Source organism: Hyla sarda, chromosome 4 (genome assembly GCF_029499605.1).
Source record: "Hyla sarda isolate aHylSar1 chromosome 4, aHylSar1.hap1, whole genome shotgun sequence".
Taxonomy (NCBI): Eukaryota; Metazoa; Chordata; class Amphibia; order Anura; family Hylidae; genus Hyla; species Hyla sarda.
The window spans coordinates 153,461,701-153,475,982 of NC_079192.1; the positions used below are offsets into that span (position 1 = coordinate 153,461,701).

A 14,282-nucleotide genomic window follows, 5' to 3' on the forward strand; every position below is an offset into this window, starting at 1 on the left:
ACTGGTAGAGAAGGATCTGGGTGTACTTGTAGATCACAGACTACAGAATAGCATGCAATGTCAGGCTGCTGCTTCCAAAGCCGGCAGGATATTGTCATGTATAAAAAGAGGCATGGACTCAAGGGACAGGGACATAATACTCCCCCTTTATAAAGCATTGGTACGGCCTCACCTGGAATATGCTGTACAGTTTTGGGCACCTGTCCATAAAAGGGACACTGCGGAGTTGGAAAGGGTGCAGAGACACGCGACTAAACTAATATGGGGCATGGAACATCTTAGCTATGAGGAGCGATTAAAGGAGTTACAATTGTTTAGTCTTGAGAAGAGACGTTTAAGGGGGGATATGATAAATGTATATAAGTATATAAATGGCCCATACAAAAAATATGGAGAAAAACTGTTCCAGGTTAAACCCCCCCCAAAGGACGAGGGTGCACTCCCTCCGTCTGGAGAAGAAAAGGTTTAGTCTAAAGGGGCGGCACGCCTTCTTTACCGTGAGGACTGTGAATTTATGGAACGGTCTACCTCAGGAACTGGTCACAGCAGGAACAATTAACAGCTTTAAAGCAGGGTTAGATACATTCCTGGAACAAAATAACATTAATGCTTATGCAGAATTATAAAACTACATCCCTTCCCCTTATCCCCTTACACCCTTCCCTTAAATTCCCTGGTTGGACTTGATGGACGTATGTCTTTTTTCAACCATACTAACTATGTAACTATGTAACCATCATCAATATCACCATCACCATCAATCATCCTCATCACCATCATCAATATCACCATCAATCATCATCACCATCATCAATCATCATCATCACCATCAACCATCATCATCAATCATTATCATCACCATCATCAATATCAATATCACCATCAATCATCACCACCACCATCATCAATCATCATCATCATCAACATCACCATCAGTCATCACCACCACCACCAATCACCATTGCCAATCACAATCATCACCACCACCATCATCAATATCACCATCATCACCATCAATATCACCATCATCAATCATCATCATCACCATCATCAATATCACCATCAATCATCATCACCACCATCATCAATATCACCATCATCATTAATCATCCTCATCACCATCATCAATCATCACCACCACCACCAATCACCATCGCCAATCATCATCACAAATCATCATCAATCATCATCGCCAATCACCATCAATCATCATCATAACCATCATCAATCATCATCACCAATCATCATCATCAATCACCATCATCATCAATCACCATCATCATCACCAATCACCATCATCATATGACTCCAGCCCAGGCTTCTCCACCCCGTCCCTAGTACATACACAGGGATGCTCCCTCACAAAACTTTATTGATATCGGGAAGACGTGAACACACGGACTCAGCCTCCCGTACACATCCGGAGCTAGGCTCACAGCTGTGACGTGACGTCAGTAGGGGCGGGGCTGTCATGGCGGTTGGGTCAGCTGCTGAAGTGCCGCTGCGGTCCCGGTAAACAGGAGGCGGCTCCCGGTGATGGAGAGCCTGGGCACAGGGGCGGCCTCCAGCGGGAGTGTACTGGTGCAGAGCCCTGGAGCTGCGGCCTCGGAGCCCGTGAGGACAGATGTGGAGTGTAACCCAAAGCTTGTGTGTCCCGGGGATGACAGCGCCCGGCAGGCAGCAGCACCGGCTCCCGGTAGCGGACGGGCGGGAGGGCAGGAGGAGGCCCAGGCCTCGGAGCTGTCACCCGCTGGAGCAGACAGTGCGGACACAGGACTGGCTGCCCACACCTTAGCCGTGCCCGCAGCGCTCACTCCGGAGGAGCCCAGCAGTAGCGGGCACAGCATCCCTGGAGGCTCCCAGAGCCTGGACTCCCTGGAGTCCTTCTCCAACCTGATCTCGTGCCCCAGCTCCGAGCTGATCAGCGAGGGGGCAGAGGAGAGGCTCACCGGGGCGGAGGAAGACGACGATGCCAAGGAGGCGCAGGCGGCCAGGGACAGGTTCCCCGGACAGTCCGTCTATCACATCAAGTGGATCCGGTGGAAGGAACAGAACACCCCCATAGTCACCCAGAACGAGAACGGGCCGTGCCCACTGCTGGCCATCATGAACGTGCTGCTCCTGGCATGGAAGGTACATCTGGGCTGTATAGGATGGCATCCTACACGTGTTCTGCCTACTGGGCATCTCTTACATTGACGCGACCCCAAGAGCTTTCCCCAGTACTCTGTAAAGCTGTGCTTCCCAACCCGGGGGCCTCCAGATGCTGCAAAACTACAACTCCCAGCATGCCCGGACAGCCAACGTCTGTCTGGGCATGTTCGGAGTTGTAGTTTTGCAACAGCTGGAGCCACACTGGTTTGAACCCTGGCATAATCTCAAACAGGTCCATGTCTTTCCATTCTAGTTGTGTCAGATCCACTAGATTTGGTAGCAAAATACTATTTAGGGGGATTTATGAAACTTTTTTATTTTTGTAGCAGAACAAGCAAGCAGTTGCCCATAGCAACCATCAGATTCCAACTTTTAGAAGCTGTTTAAAAATGAAAGCTGGTTGCTATGGGCAACTGCACCACTTTTCCTCTACACAGTTGTGTGAACCCAGCCTTAGATCGTACCTGTCATATCCCACAACAAAAAGTTATGTTACTCAGTACCTAATTCTGGTTACATACATATCATTTTTATGTATCTAGCGCCTATATTTCTCACAAATACCTACTTTCAGTTGCTCACTTGTTTTGTCAATCTTTGTTTAGGAGGGGTGTGTCCTCACTCTGCATGACTTGTCCTCCTCCCTGAATGCTGGTTCTCTTCATCCAATCACAGGAGTCTGCTCTGTAACCCCCCCTCTCTGTTGCAGTCTGATAGGACAGGAGTGAGCACAGAGGAGTGCTAGTCTCACCTTTGCTTACTGGACTTTGTCCCATCCTGTGCTTCAGCTCGGACAAAGATGATGCTGCAGACATACATGATTGTGTTATGGATGGTCTGGGGACCCCTAGTGGTGTGTTGTTTTTATTTTTTATTTTTTTAATGATACCTATAAAAAGGAAAACAATTCTTACACAGTATATTAGAAAGGTTAATGTTTTGCAAAGATGTACAACATGTAAAAAGTTTTTAATCTGACAGTGCCAATTTAAAGTGTGACCATAGTCATATGAAAGCTGCCCTCCCTACGTGTTTACTCTATTACAGAATGAAGTTACAACTATTACACCGGGCAATGCTCTGTGATTGGGTACCCTCTGCCTTGCTGTGCCCATAGTTTATAACATTCAGTACTGATGTATACCCACGAGATGACATGGCACAGTCCACTCACAATACACCCTGTTCCAAATTATTATGCAAATTATATTTTTCTCATTTACCTAAATAATTGATGTAAATAACAGTCAGCATAATTCTCATGTTATCAACTATTAAGAGTACAATTCAAATTTTATTGAACAAACCTCCTAATGATAACAGGATTTTTTTAAACATAAACTTACAATGCGCTGTTCCAAATTATTACACAATAAGTATCAAAACATTTTATAGGTTGTAAAGAACAGAAAATTGTCATTTCTTGTGTTTGCAGCATATTTACAGAAATCCAAAGCTATTTCAATCAAACTTTTAACATTTTAACTTTTTAAGCATTTTAACAGGTCACGTTACATTTGAACATAGGACCCCTTATTTGATAGCAGCTTCACTAGTTTTGCCTCCAGTGAACTTGTGAGTTTTTTGGACAGTTTCTGCTTGAATTTGTTTATGAGATGTCAGAATAGCCTCCCAGAGCTGCTGTTTGGATGTAAACTGCCTCCCACCCTTATAGATCTTTTGCTTGAGGATGCTCCAAAGGTTCTCTATAGGATTGAGGTTAGGGGAGGATGGAGGCCACATCATGACTTTCTCTCCTTTTAACCCCATAGCAACCATTGATGCAGAGGTATTCTTTGCAGCATGAGATGGAACATTGTCCATCAGTATACGGCTCCTCGGCTGATACCTTGGTTAACAACTAGGTTGAAGCCAGGTGCATTTGTGGCCCCTTAGTAGCTTCGGCGATAAGGGGCATCGAACCTGGATCCTTGCAGGTGTCTTTTGGCCCGAAGGTGAAGGGTAGATTTGTTGGGGGCCTCTCTCCTGTTGGAGAAGGGCTGCATCCTTTTGTGCACGTTTTTTTAGTGTGACACGCTTGCACTTTTTCTTGCACTTTAGGTGATAGAGAGCACTTGCTTCGGCTTTTAAAGGGGTACTCCAGCGCTTAAACATCTTATCCCCTATCTCCCCCTCCCAGCCAGAGACTTTCTTGCTTATCCCGATTTGATCTTAGACCCGGACGCCTCCGAGTAGCGGTCCACCTCCAACATCACCACATCGACCGCCTCTCTCATCGTCGAAAATAGTACGCCGCCACTCTCTGGATGACAGCCGGCTCTGCCAGACTCATCCCGACTCCCGCCAATGGTCCGCGACTCACCCTCCTAAGGAAGGGATCGATCGCGAACACATATAAGAGCGGGCTCAAAGGACAACCCTGACGGACTCCGGACCCCACCTCAAAAGAGCGGCCAGACCACCCGTTCACCAGCGGGAAACTCTCTGCCCCTGCATACAAGATCTTAAGCCAATTAACAAAAGTACTCGGTAAGCCATATCTCAGGAGGATGGACCAGAGGTAGTCGTGGTTCACCCAATCAAATGCTTTGGCCTGATCCAAGGACAGCAAGTACCCCTTCCAGAGACCTGCACTACTCCGCTCCACTGCCTCCCTGACACTAAGGACAGCACTTAACGTGCTTCGGCCTGGAACAGTGCAGTGCTGGGCCTCCGAAAGGAGCCGGTGTGCCAACTTCACCAGCCGATTAAACAGTATCTTGGCCAGAAGCTTCCTGTCCGTATTGAGAAGAGCTATGGGCCTCCAATTCTCAATACGGCTGGGATCTTTACCCTTTTGAGAGAAGAATCAGGGCTGACCTCCTCATTGACTTCGGCAGAGTGCCCGAGGAGAGACACTCATTGAATACTTGAGTCAAGAGGGGAGCTTTAGACTCCTTTAACCCCTTAAAGGGGTAGTCCAGTGGTGAAAAACTTATCCCCTATCCTAAGGATAGGGGATAAGTTTGAGATCGCGGGGGGTCCGACCGCTGGGGCCCCCTGCGATCTCTCTGTACAGGGCCCCGGCTCTCCGCCGAGATAGCGGGTGTCGACCCCCGCACGAGGCGGCGGCCGACACGCCCCCTCAATACAACTCTATGGCAGAGCCGAAGCGCTGCCTTCGGCAATCTCCGGCTCTGCCATAGAGATGTATTGAGGGGGCGTGTCGGCCGCCGAGCTGTCGGGGCTCCGTACATGAGATCGCGGGGGGCCCCAGGGGTCGGACCCCCCGCGATCTGCAACTTATCCCCTATCCTTAGGATAGGGGATAAGTTGCTCACCACTGAATCACCACTGGACTACTCCTTTAAGGACCGGGGGATTTTCCGTTTTTGCATTTTTGTTTTTTTGCTCCTTGCCTTTAAAAAATCATAACTCTTTCAATTTTGCACCTAAAAATCCATATGATAGCTTATTTTTTGCGCCACCAATTCTACTTTGTAATGACGTCAGTCATTTTGCCCAAAAATCTATGGTGAAACGGAAAAAAAAATCATAGTGCGACAAAATTGAAAAAAAAAACCGCTGTTTTGTAACTTTTGGGGGCTTCCGTTTCTACGTAGTACATTTTTCGGTAAAAATGACACCTGATATTTATTCTGTAGGTCCATACGATTAAAATGATACCCTACTTATATAGGTTTGATTTTGTCGGACTTCTGGAAAAAATCATAACTACATGCAGGAAAATTAATACGTTTAAAATTGTCATCTTCTGACCCCTATAACTTTTTTATTTTTCCGTGTATGGGGCGGTATGAGGGCTCATTTTTTGTGATCTGAAGTTTTTAACGGTACCATTTTTGCATTGATAGGACTTTTTATTCATTTTTAAATGATATAAAAAGTGACCAAAAATGCATTATTTTGGACTTTGGAATTTTTTTGCGCGCACGCCATTGACCGAGCGGTTTAATTAATGATATATTTTTATAATTCGGACATTTCCGCACGCGGTGATACCATATATGTTTATTTTTATTTACACTTACATTTTTTTTTTTTTTATTGGAAAAGGGGGGTGATTCAAACTTTTAATAGGGGAGGAGTTAAATGATCTTTATTCACTTTTTTTTTCCACTTTTTTTTTGCAGTGTTATAGGTCCCATAGGGGCCTATAACACTGCACACACTGATCTTCATCATTGATCACTGGTTTCTCATAAGAAACCAGTGATCAACGATTCTGCCGCATGACTGCTCATGCCTGGATCTCAGGCACTGAGCAGTCATTCGGCGATCGGACAGCGAGGAGGCAGGAAGGGGCCCTCCCGCTGTCCTGTCAGCTGTTCGGGATGCCACGATTAGCCGCGGCTATCCCGAACAGCCCGACTGAGCTAGCCGGGAACTTTCGCTTTCACTTTTAGCCGCGCGGCTCAGCTCTGAGCGCGCAGCTAAAGGGTTAATGGCGCGCGGCGCCGCGATCGGCGCTGCGCGCTATTAGAGGCGGGTCCCGGCTTCACTATGACGCCGGGCCCGCCATGATATGACGCGGGGTTACTGTGTAACCGCGTTATATCAGAAGAGCAGGACCAAAGACGTACCGGTACGTCCTTGGTCCTTAAGGGGTTAAAGGTCCTGTACCACTCTAATGTTAAGCCATCCGGACCTGGCGACTTCTTAGGGGCAAGCCCCTCGATCGCCAGTCTCACTTCCTCTTCCCTGATCTCTTCTGCCAAAACGCCAAGAGAGGGGTCTACCCCTGGCTCAGGAATGGTTTCAGCCAGGAAAACAGACTTCTTGTCTCGATCTAGATCCTTCCTCCCCAAGAGGTGTGAGTAGAAGGATCTGACAACCTCCAAGATCCCTGATCTGGACCGATTCAGAGATCCTGTACTATCAATCAGTCCTGAAATGACTTTACTACTCACTGACATCTTACAGTTTCTGTAAGGGTCGGGCGAGCGGTACTTCCCGAAATCCCTCTCAAAAACCAAAGATGCGTGCCTATCGTACTGACACCTCATCAGAAAGATTTCACTCTGGAGATATCCTTCCGGCTACCTCCAGTCGAAACGAGAAGCTTGAGTTTCCTCCTCAGACCCTGATACAAGCGGTACCTGTTCAGGGACCTGAGGCTCAAGAGCCGGCAGAAGAACCCCGCAACCCGCTTCTTGAATATCTCCCACCACTCCAGCTTATTACTACATAGGTCCAGTAAAGGTACCTGACTCTGAAGAAAATCCTCAAAGGACTGTCTTACCTCCGCTTCCTCCTGGAGGGTGACTAATTCAGCTTCCAATAACCTTTACCCATCCGGGGGGGGGTCTCTGAAACATTCAGGGAAAACAAAATCATACAGTGATCAGAGAACTCCACCTCAACCACAGACACTGCGGAAGAGACGGCTTCCTCCTTTAAATAAAACCTATCCTAGACCTGCGACTACCTTGATAATAGGTGAAACCCGCGTGGCCCGAGGGGCTCCGGATGTTGGCGTCCTCTAGGCGAGCTTCTCTAGCTATTCTAATCAGTGCCACACTATCGCAAGTCAGCGGACCATTGGAGCCTCTCCTATCTTGGGACTTCGTGAGATTATTGAAGTCCCCTCCAAAGATCACCTGCTGACTCGTAAAAAGGAAGGGCTTAATCCTCATAAAGAGTTCTTTACGGCCCCGCTTAGTTTGCGGGGCGTAGATGTTAATGAGCCGGAGCTCTTGTCCCTTCATGAAGACATCTAAGATCAGGCACCTCCCCATTTCTAATTCAATAACCCGTCGGCATTCAACAGGAGCGGTAAAAAGGACCGCCACCCCACTATACGGCTCAGCCGCAAGAGCCCAGTGGGAGGGACCACGCCTCCACTCTCTTCTGGCTTTTACCAGAGAGGCTAGATCTGACAACCTGGTCTCTTGTAAAAAGAAAATGTTGGCTTCAACGCGACCAAGAAAATCAAAGGCTGCAAATCTAGCTGTATCGGACTTTATAATGGCACAATTAATAGATGCCAGCGTCAATGGAGTGAGTGCCGCCATAGAGGGTGATTGAATTAGATGGCCTCACCCTTTGTTTCTTTTCCCCCTTCTTTTTAGCCCCCTCATCCCCTGAAGACGACGAGAGGGCAGGACCACTCTTACATCTTTTTTTCGACTTCGATTGGTCCATAAGGTCCCCGTCTCTGTCCGGCCCCGATCTAGCCCTGCCCTCCGAGGAAGGTGCCTCGACAGGACGGGGCCCAGTTCCCCCCAGAGGCTCTTTCTCCTGAGGCACCCTTCCCTCACCTTCCCCCTCCAAGGAGGGGGAGGAGATGGTATCGAGGACAAGGTACCGGTTTGATAGGTCAATCAGAGGGGGGGCAGCCAGGCTTCCGCTTTGGACCTGGCCCGTAGTACCAGGAGCTTCAGAGGGCTCTGACCTCTTCTTTCTCCCTTTCCTTTTGCCCTTAACTTTCTTTTTGGGCCTCACCCAACTCTCCTCATCCACACTTTCATAGTGGGAGGAATCAGAAGGGTTGGCCTTATATTGCCTTCCTCTCTGTGAAGTCTCCTGATCTCCTCATCCAGCACATTCTCCTCCAAGGCTTCAGCAGTTACAGGGCCAGCTTCAGGAGCAGGGACTGAAGCTACCCCCGCCACCTCTCCAGCTCCCTACTCCTTCTACGATTTTCCTCCCACCTTAGTTTGGTGGGGCCCTTTTTCCTCCTCACTAGCCCTGTTGCGCCCCCATCCCTGCTCATACCCTCCCCAGCCGAGGCAACTTCACAGCTCTCCCCAGCTGGAGTGGCCGCTGCACGGGGGATGGCGCTAGGACAACGGCTGAAAGGGTGTCCGAGGTCACCACACAGGTGGCACCGGATCTGCCGACAGGATGCGCCCAGATGACCCACCCCACCACACAAAGCGCAGACCTGCACAATACAGGCTGCGCTAAAGTGGCTGGGGCTGCCACACCTGTGACAGACCTTAGGTTGCCCCTGGTAAAAGACCTGGATCCTATCACGTCCAAGGAACGCTGAGTTTGACGGAAAATGTCCAGGCCCCAGACTAGATCCAGTGCTCATCAAAGTTTTTCATGGGCATGTCCGTCACATCCCCATACCGTCCGAGCCAGGTCATGATGTCATGACAAGAAAGCAACTCATTACGGGTCAAAACGGTCACTTTCTTGAGTTGTGACGGGAAATCGCCTTTATGGTGAAATCCCGCCAGCCGGGCTCGTTCTTCGCCACTTCATAGTTTGACCAGAAGAGTTCAAGACCCTCTGGCCGAACGAAACTGACGTCAAACTCAGACCAACCGTAGGGGTGAATCAGGGCAAAGATGTCACTCGCCCTGAATTCCATCTGAAGGAGAAGCTCAACCACTTTAGCGCGAGGTGGGCACGCATCCTCGCCCCTCCAAATCGGACAGACCACATTCCTACGGTTATTGTCCTGCCCGGGTGTCGTGAGGGACCAGACCACCTCCCCATTCTGCTCTCGGAAAGCTCTGTGGATGATGCCGGCGCCTGGACACTTACCCCCCCCCTCACAGAGGAGTGCCCCGCAGCGCCCACAGAATACACAGTACTTGGAGGACCGCCCCCCGAGCACACAGACCTACCACTCTCCTCCACCGACACCCGAACAGTGCCCCGCAGTGCCGGTAATGCCCACAGCACTCAGGGAACCATCCCCCCCGAGCACACGGCAGCGTAGCTTACCCCGCCACTGCCCACCATGAGCCCATCCTGCCCCTCCCTACCGGCAGGATGGGTGGGCTTCATATCTATTGCGTCCGCAGTCTTTTCTGATGCCATGCTGTATCCCCCATGCTGGCTCCGTTCCACCACAGAAACAGTCTGGCAGTCTGGGGGACCCAGCAGCCTGAACCAGCTTTGCAGCTCTCTCCCATGTAAGCTCTGAATGCACAGAGCTCCCTTCCCTTTTGTCAGCTGGCATTCCTGCTCAATAGGGCAGCAGGGAGCCCCGTTCTGTCATAAACTTCTGTAACAGAAAACGCCTTCCTGCTGCCTTTTCTAACAAGTAAAAAATTTACTAAACGGGAATACCAGCTACTCCCTTTGCGTCACTGGTCTCGTCCCATGCTGATGGGAGTTCTCTGTATTCAAAGCTGGTGACGAGACGTCACAGCTTAGGCTGCATTCACATGGCCGTCTAGACCTGTCCCGTTCTTCTCCTGTCAAAAATAATAACGGACTCTATTATTGTTCAGTTAATAACGGATGCAAACGGATGACATTAAAGGCTCATCCGTTTCCCATAGACTTCAATGTTAAATTTACTGTATCCGTTTTTTCCTTCCGTTTTTGTAACTGGGGAGAAAATACTGCATGCACAGTCTTTTCTCCTTTCAAAAAAACCTGCAATGAGCGCAGATGGGTGAAAATGGATGTATTGTACAACCGTTTGTAATCCGTTTACAAGCTGCAACAACGGAACCTAAACGGGGGGGGGGGCGGAAACGGCTGTGTGAACGCACCCTTACAAGGGAGAAAGCACAGCTGATATGGAAGATCTGTGCAGTATGGATAATTACATTGTACAGTGAACCCCTGACCTGCGATGGCCCCGACATACGATAATTTCAACATACGATGGCCTCTCAGAGGCCATCGCATGTTGAAGGCAGCATCAACATGCGATACTTTTGTATGTCGGGGCCATCGCATAAATGGCTACCCGGCAGCGCAGACTGCTTCAGCTGTCACCGGATAGCCGTTTAAGGTGCCCCGTGTGGTCCGGTGATGATCACTTACTTGTCCCCAACGTTCCGAACCATCCTCTTCGGGATCCCCTGCATCGCCGGCGCACTCCTTCGTCATCATCACGTCGCCGCGCACGCTGTCCCGTCATCCAATAGGAACGTTGTGCGCAGCAACGATCCCGGCCACAGAGACTGTCCGGAGCGGCGGGGACACCCCGGGGACGCGGCGACGGCGATGGAGGACGACATCCAGGGCAGCGGTGACGGTCCGGAGCGGCAGGGCCAGGTGAGTATAAACTTACTATACTTTACATTACACGGATCCCTCAACATATCATGGTTTCAACTAACGATGGTTCATTTGGAAAGAATTAACATCGTATGTTGAGGGACCACTGTATTAGTAAGTTACTTTTATTATACTTTTTGACACCATACACAAATTTTCTTTTGCCAGAAACTCCTTGAAAGGAATATTCCATTAATAACTCCTTGCCATCACCTTCATACAGAGAGTTTCTGTCTGACAGGACTTCTTCTGTTGGGTATGTACATATTGACAAGAAGGTGCACTGTTATGCCTTCCTTCTCTATGAACTGCAGTCAGCATGGTGAGGTTTGTCATGAAGATCCCATTGATTTCAGGGCAATCCCATGTGGAAAAAAGTGTCATTTCACTTCTTTTTCCATGTAGTACCAGAACTCTTAATGAAATAAAAAGGATTTTTTAGGAGTAAATGTGCAATATTTGACTTGGAAATCGGTGCAGAGTTCATAAAGTCACTTTTTTGCCTGTGTGCACTTACTATTAGGACATATCACACAACCAAATTTCACAATTGATGCTGTGTGGCAATTCATGTACAGCCGGTGGCCAAAAGGACCACTGTGTGCATGGAATAAGCTGAAGGAACCTCCTCCCTTTGTTCTCCTTATTGGCGGGCATTCCAGAGGTCAAACATTAGGTTATAGCTAGAGATGAGCGAATTTACAGTAAATTCGATTCGTCACTAACTTCTCGCCTCGGCAGTTGATGACTTATCCTGCATAAATTAGTTCAGCTTTCAGGTGTTCCCGTGGGCTGGAAAAGGTGGATACAGTCCTAGGAGACTCTTTCCCAGGACTGTATCCACCTTTTCCGGAGCACCGGAAAGCTGAACTAATTTATGCAGGATAAGTCATCAACTGCCGAGCCGAGAAGTTCGTGACGAATCGAATTTACTGTAAATTCGCTCATCTCTAGTTATAGCATGTTCTATACATATGCTGTATTGTAAAATGTAGTGGCTCCTTTATGAATCTAGCAGTAGCGTTAAACACATGAAATTACTCATCAGATTACATGACTGTGTGCATTGAACATACTTTCCTGGGGTTAGTGTAATACTGTTATAATTAAAGTGTCACTGTTATTGTCTTCTCCTGCTAGGTCTGACATTAATATGTACGAAACGCATGATACAGTTACTGTGGCAACCATGTGACAACTGTACGTGGTTTTGTTCATTATTTCCTTTAAGTAGATTCTTCAAGGGGTTGTCCAAGATTGGAAAATTGTTGCTTCTAATCCTGGAAACGCCTTTAATACTATGGGGGGTATTTATCAAAGGATTTATGTGTCTTTTTTAACGTAACTTTGGCGCAGTGTCTTTTTGCGCCAAAGTTTGGTGCATCTTCTCCACTGTCATTCTTAGAACTTTCTCAAAATCACACGGTCCTGTGTGTGATTTTAACTTTAGTCAGTCATTCATCATTTGCGGCAATCGATCTTTGGCGCAATTTTTGTGCAAATCACGTTTTTTTGGCGCAAATCCCCGCCAAGAAATTTTGCACATAGAAAACACACTTAGCAATATCAGAAAATGTAAAGGAGTCAAAATACATAAAAAAAAAAAAATTTTTGTGAAAGCAGCGACGCATCCGGGGCTGCACAATACTATCCTGCGACATAGTTGTCTCTGAGGAACCTTCACCCTCCGTTGAGCCAGCATTGAACATGGCCACACAGGTTCAGGAAAGGTAAGCACTAAAGCAGTGGTCTCCAACCTGCGGACCTCCAGATGTTGCAAAACTACAACTCCCAGCATGCCCAGACAGCCAACGGCTGTCTGGGCATGCTGGGAATTGTAGTTTTGCAACATCTGGAGGTCCGCAGGTTGAAGACCACTGCACTAAAGTAACCAAAAAAAAATATAAAAACTACCCAAGTTGAAAATAAAATCCATTTCACATGAGATATATACGCCACAAAAGAAAATACCTCATGTCGCTTGCTGACATACTGCAGGAGGGACTCCGAAATGGCTGCTCCACAGGGTAAAATACGCGTCCTCTGTGGCGGTAAGCTCTGTATAAAAGGTGCTGTGAACAGCTGATTTCAACATTTGAGCCAAAATTACTAACAACTTGCACCAAATGATAAATTTGGTGCATGTCCACGAAAACCAAAGTGAAAAAAAAAAAGGGTAAAAAGAAACGGTCAACAGGCAAAATTGATAAATACCCCAAACCCCCCCCCCCCCCCCCCGTTTGTGACGAATCGAATTTACTGTAAGTTCGCTCATCTCTAGTTCTAATACCAGTGACTACATTGACTACATATTTATTTATTTGTATGTATGCTTTATGATCAAAGGTATGTGGACATCCCATTCCAAAGTCATTGATATGAAATTGGGCCCCTGCAGGGGTGTGGAAATTTAATTTAAAAAAAAAATCTACTTGTCCCTCATGACGATCCACTTGTCCGGACCAATTTTCGCTTTTACACTCCTGTTTTTTCCTCCTCGCCCTATAATAGCCATAACTACCTACTATAATGATACCTTAACATTTTTCCATAACATTCTCCAAACCAAAAATATATAATGGGTGAAGTAAAATTGAAATAGTAAAAGATAATTTAGCAAATTTGATGGTTTTCTTTTCTACACCATTTGCATTGTGGTGACGCTAACATGTTATTTTGATACTTTAGGCCGGCCTGATTACAGCAATACCAGACTTGTATAGTTTCCGTCATGTTTTACTAACTTTGAAAAAATTGTGAACTTTTTCAATTTTTTTTAACCTGTTGGGGACCTGTACGCCCTCCGCCCACTCCCTTTCTATAATGCGGGGCCACGCATCATAGCTGGTTGGGCCTGGGTCTCTAACAACGGCCAGGACCCGTGGCTAATAGCGCATGGCACTGATGGCGGTGCCACGTGCTATTAACCCTTTAGACTCGGCATTCAAAGTTGAACGCCGCGTCTAAAGTGAAAGTACACTAATGCCGGTTAGCTCAGGCGGCTGTACGGGATCGCCGTGGTGAAATCGCAGCATCCTGAACAGCTGTAGGATAGGAGGAGGGTCCCCTACCTTCCTCCTTGTTGTCCGATCGCCAAATGACTGCTCAGTGCCTGATATCCAGAGCAGTCAAGTGGCAGAATCATTGATCAGTGGTTTCCTATGAGAAACCATTGATCATTGTAAAAGATCATG

At 47.7% G+C, this 14,282-nt stretch overlaps 1 protein-coding gene across 1 annotated transcript in view; it reads left to right on the forward strand.

Annotated features, from left to right (window-relative positions):
* The first annotated feature begins 1,358 nt into the window (after window positions 1–1,358).
* Window positions 1,359–14,282, forward strand: part of MINDY2 (MINDY lysine 48 deubiquitinase 2) — a 78,895-nt gene continuing 65,971 nt past the window's right edge. Inside the window, exon 1 of the mRNA XM_056572428.1 lies at window positions 1,359–2,133. Within this exon, the coding sequence (XP_056428403.1) occupies window positions 1,537–2,133 (597 nt within the window). The 5' untranslated portion in view covers window positions 1,359–1,536. The remainder of the gene's footprint in view (window positions 2,134–14,282) is intronic.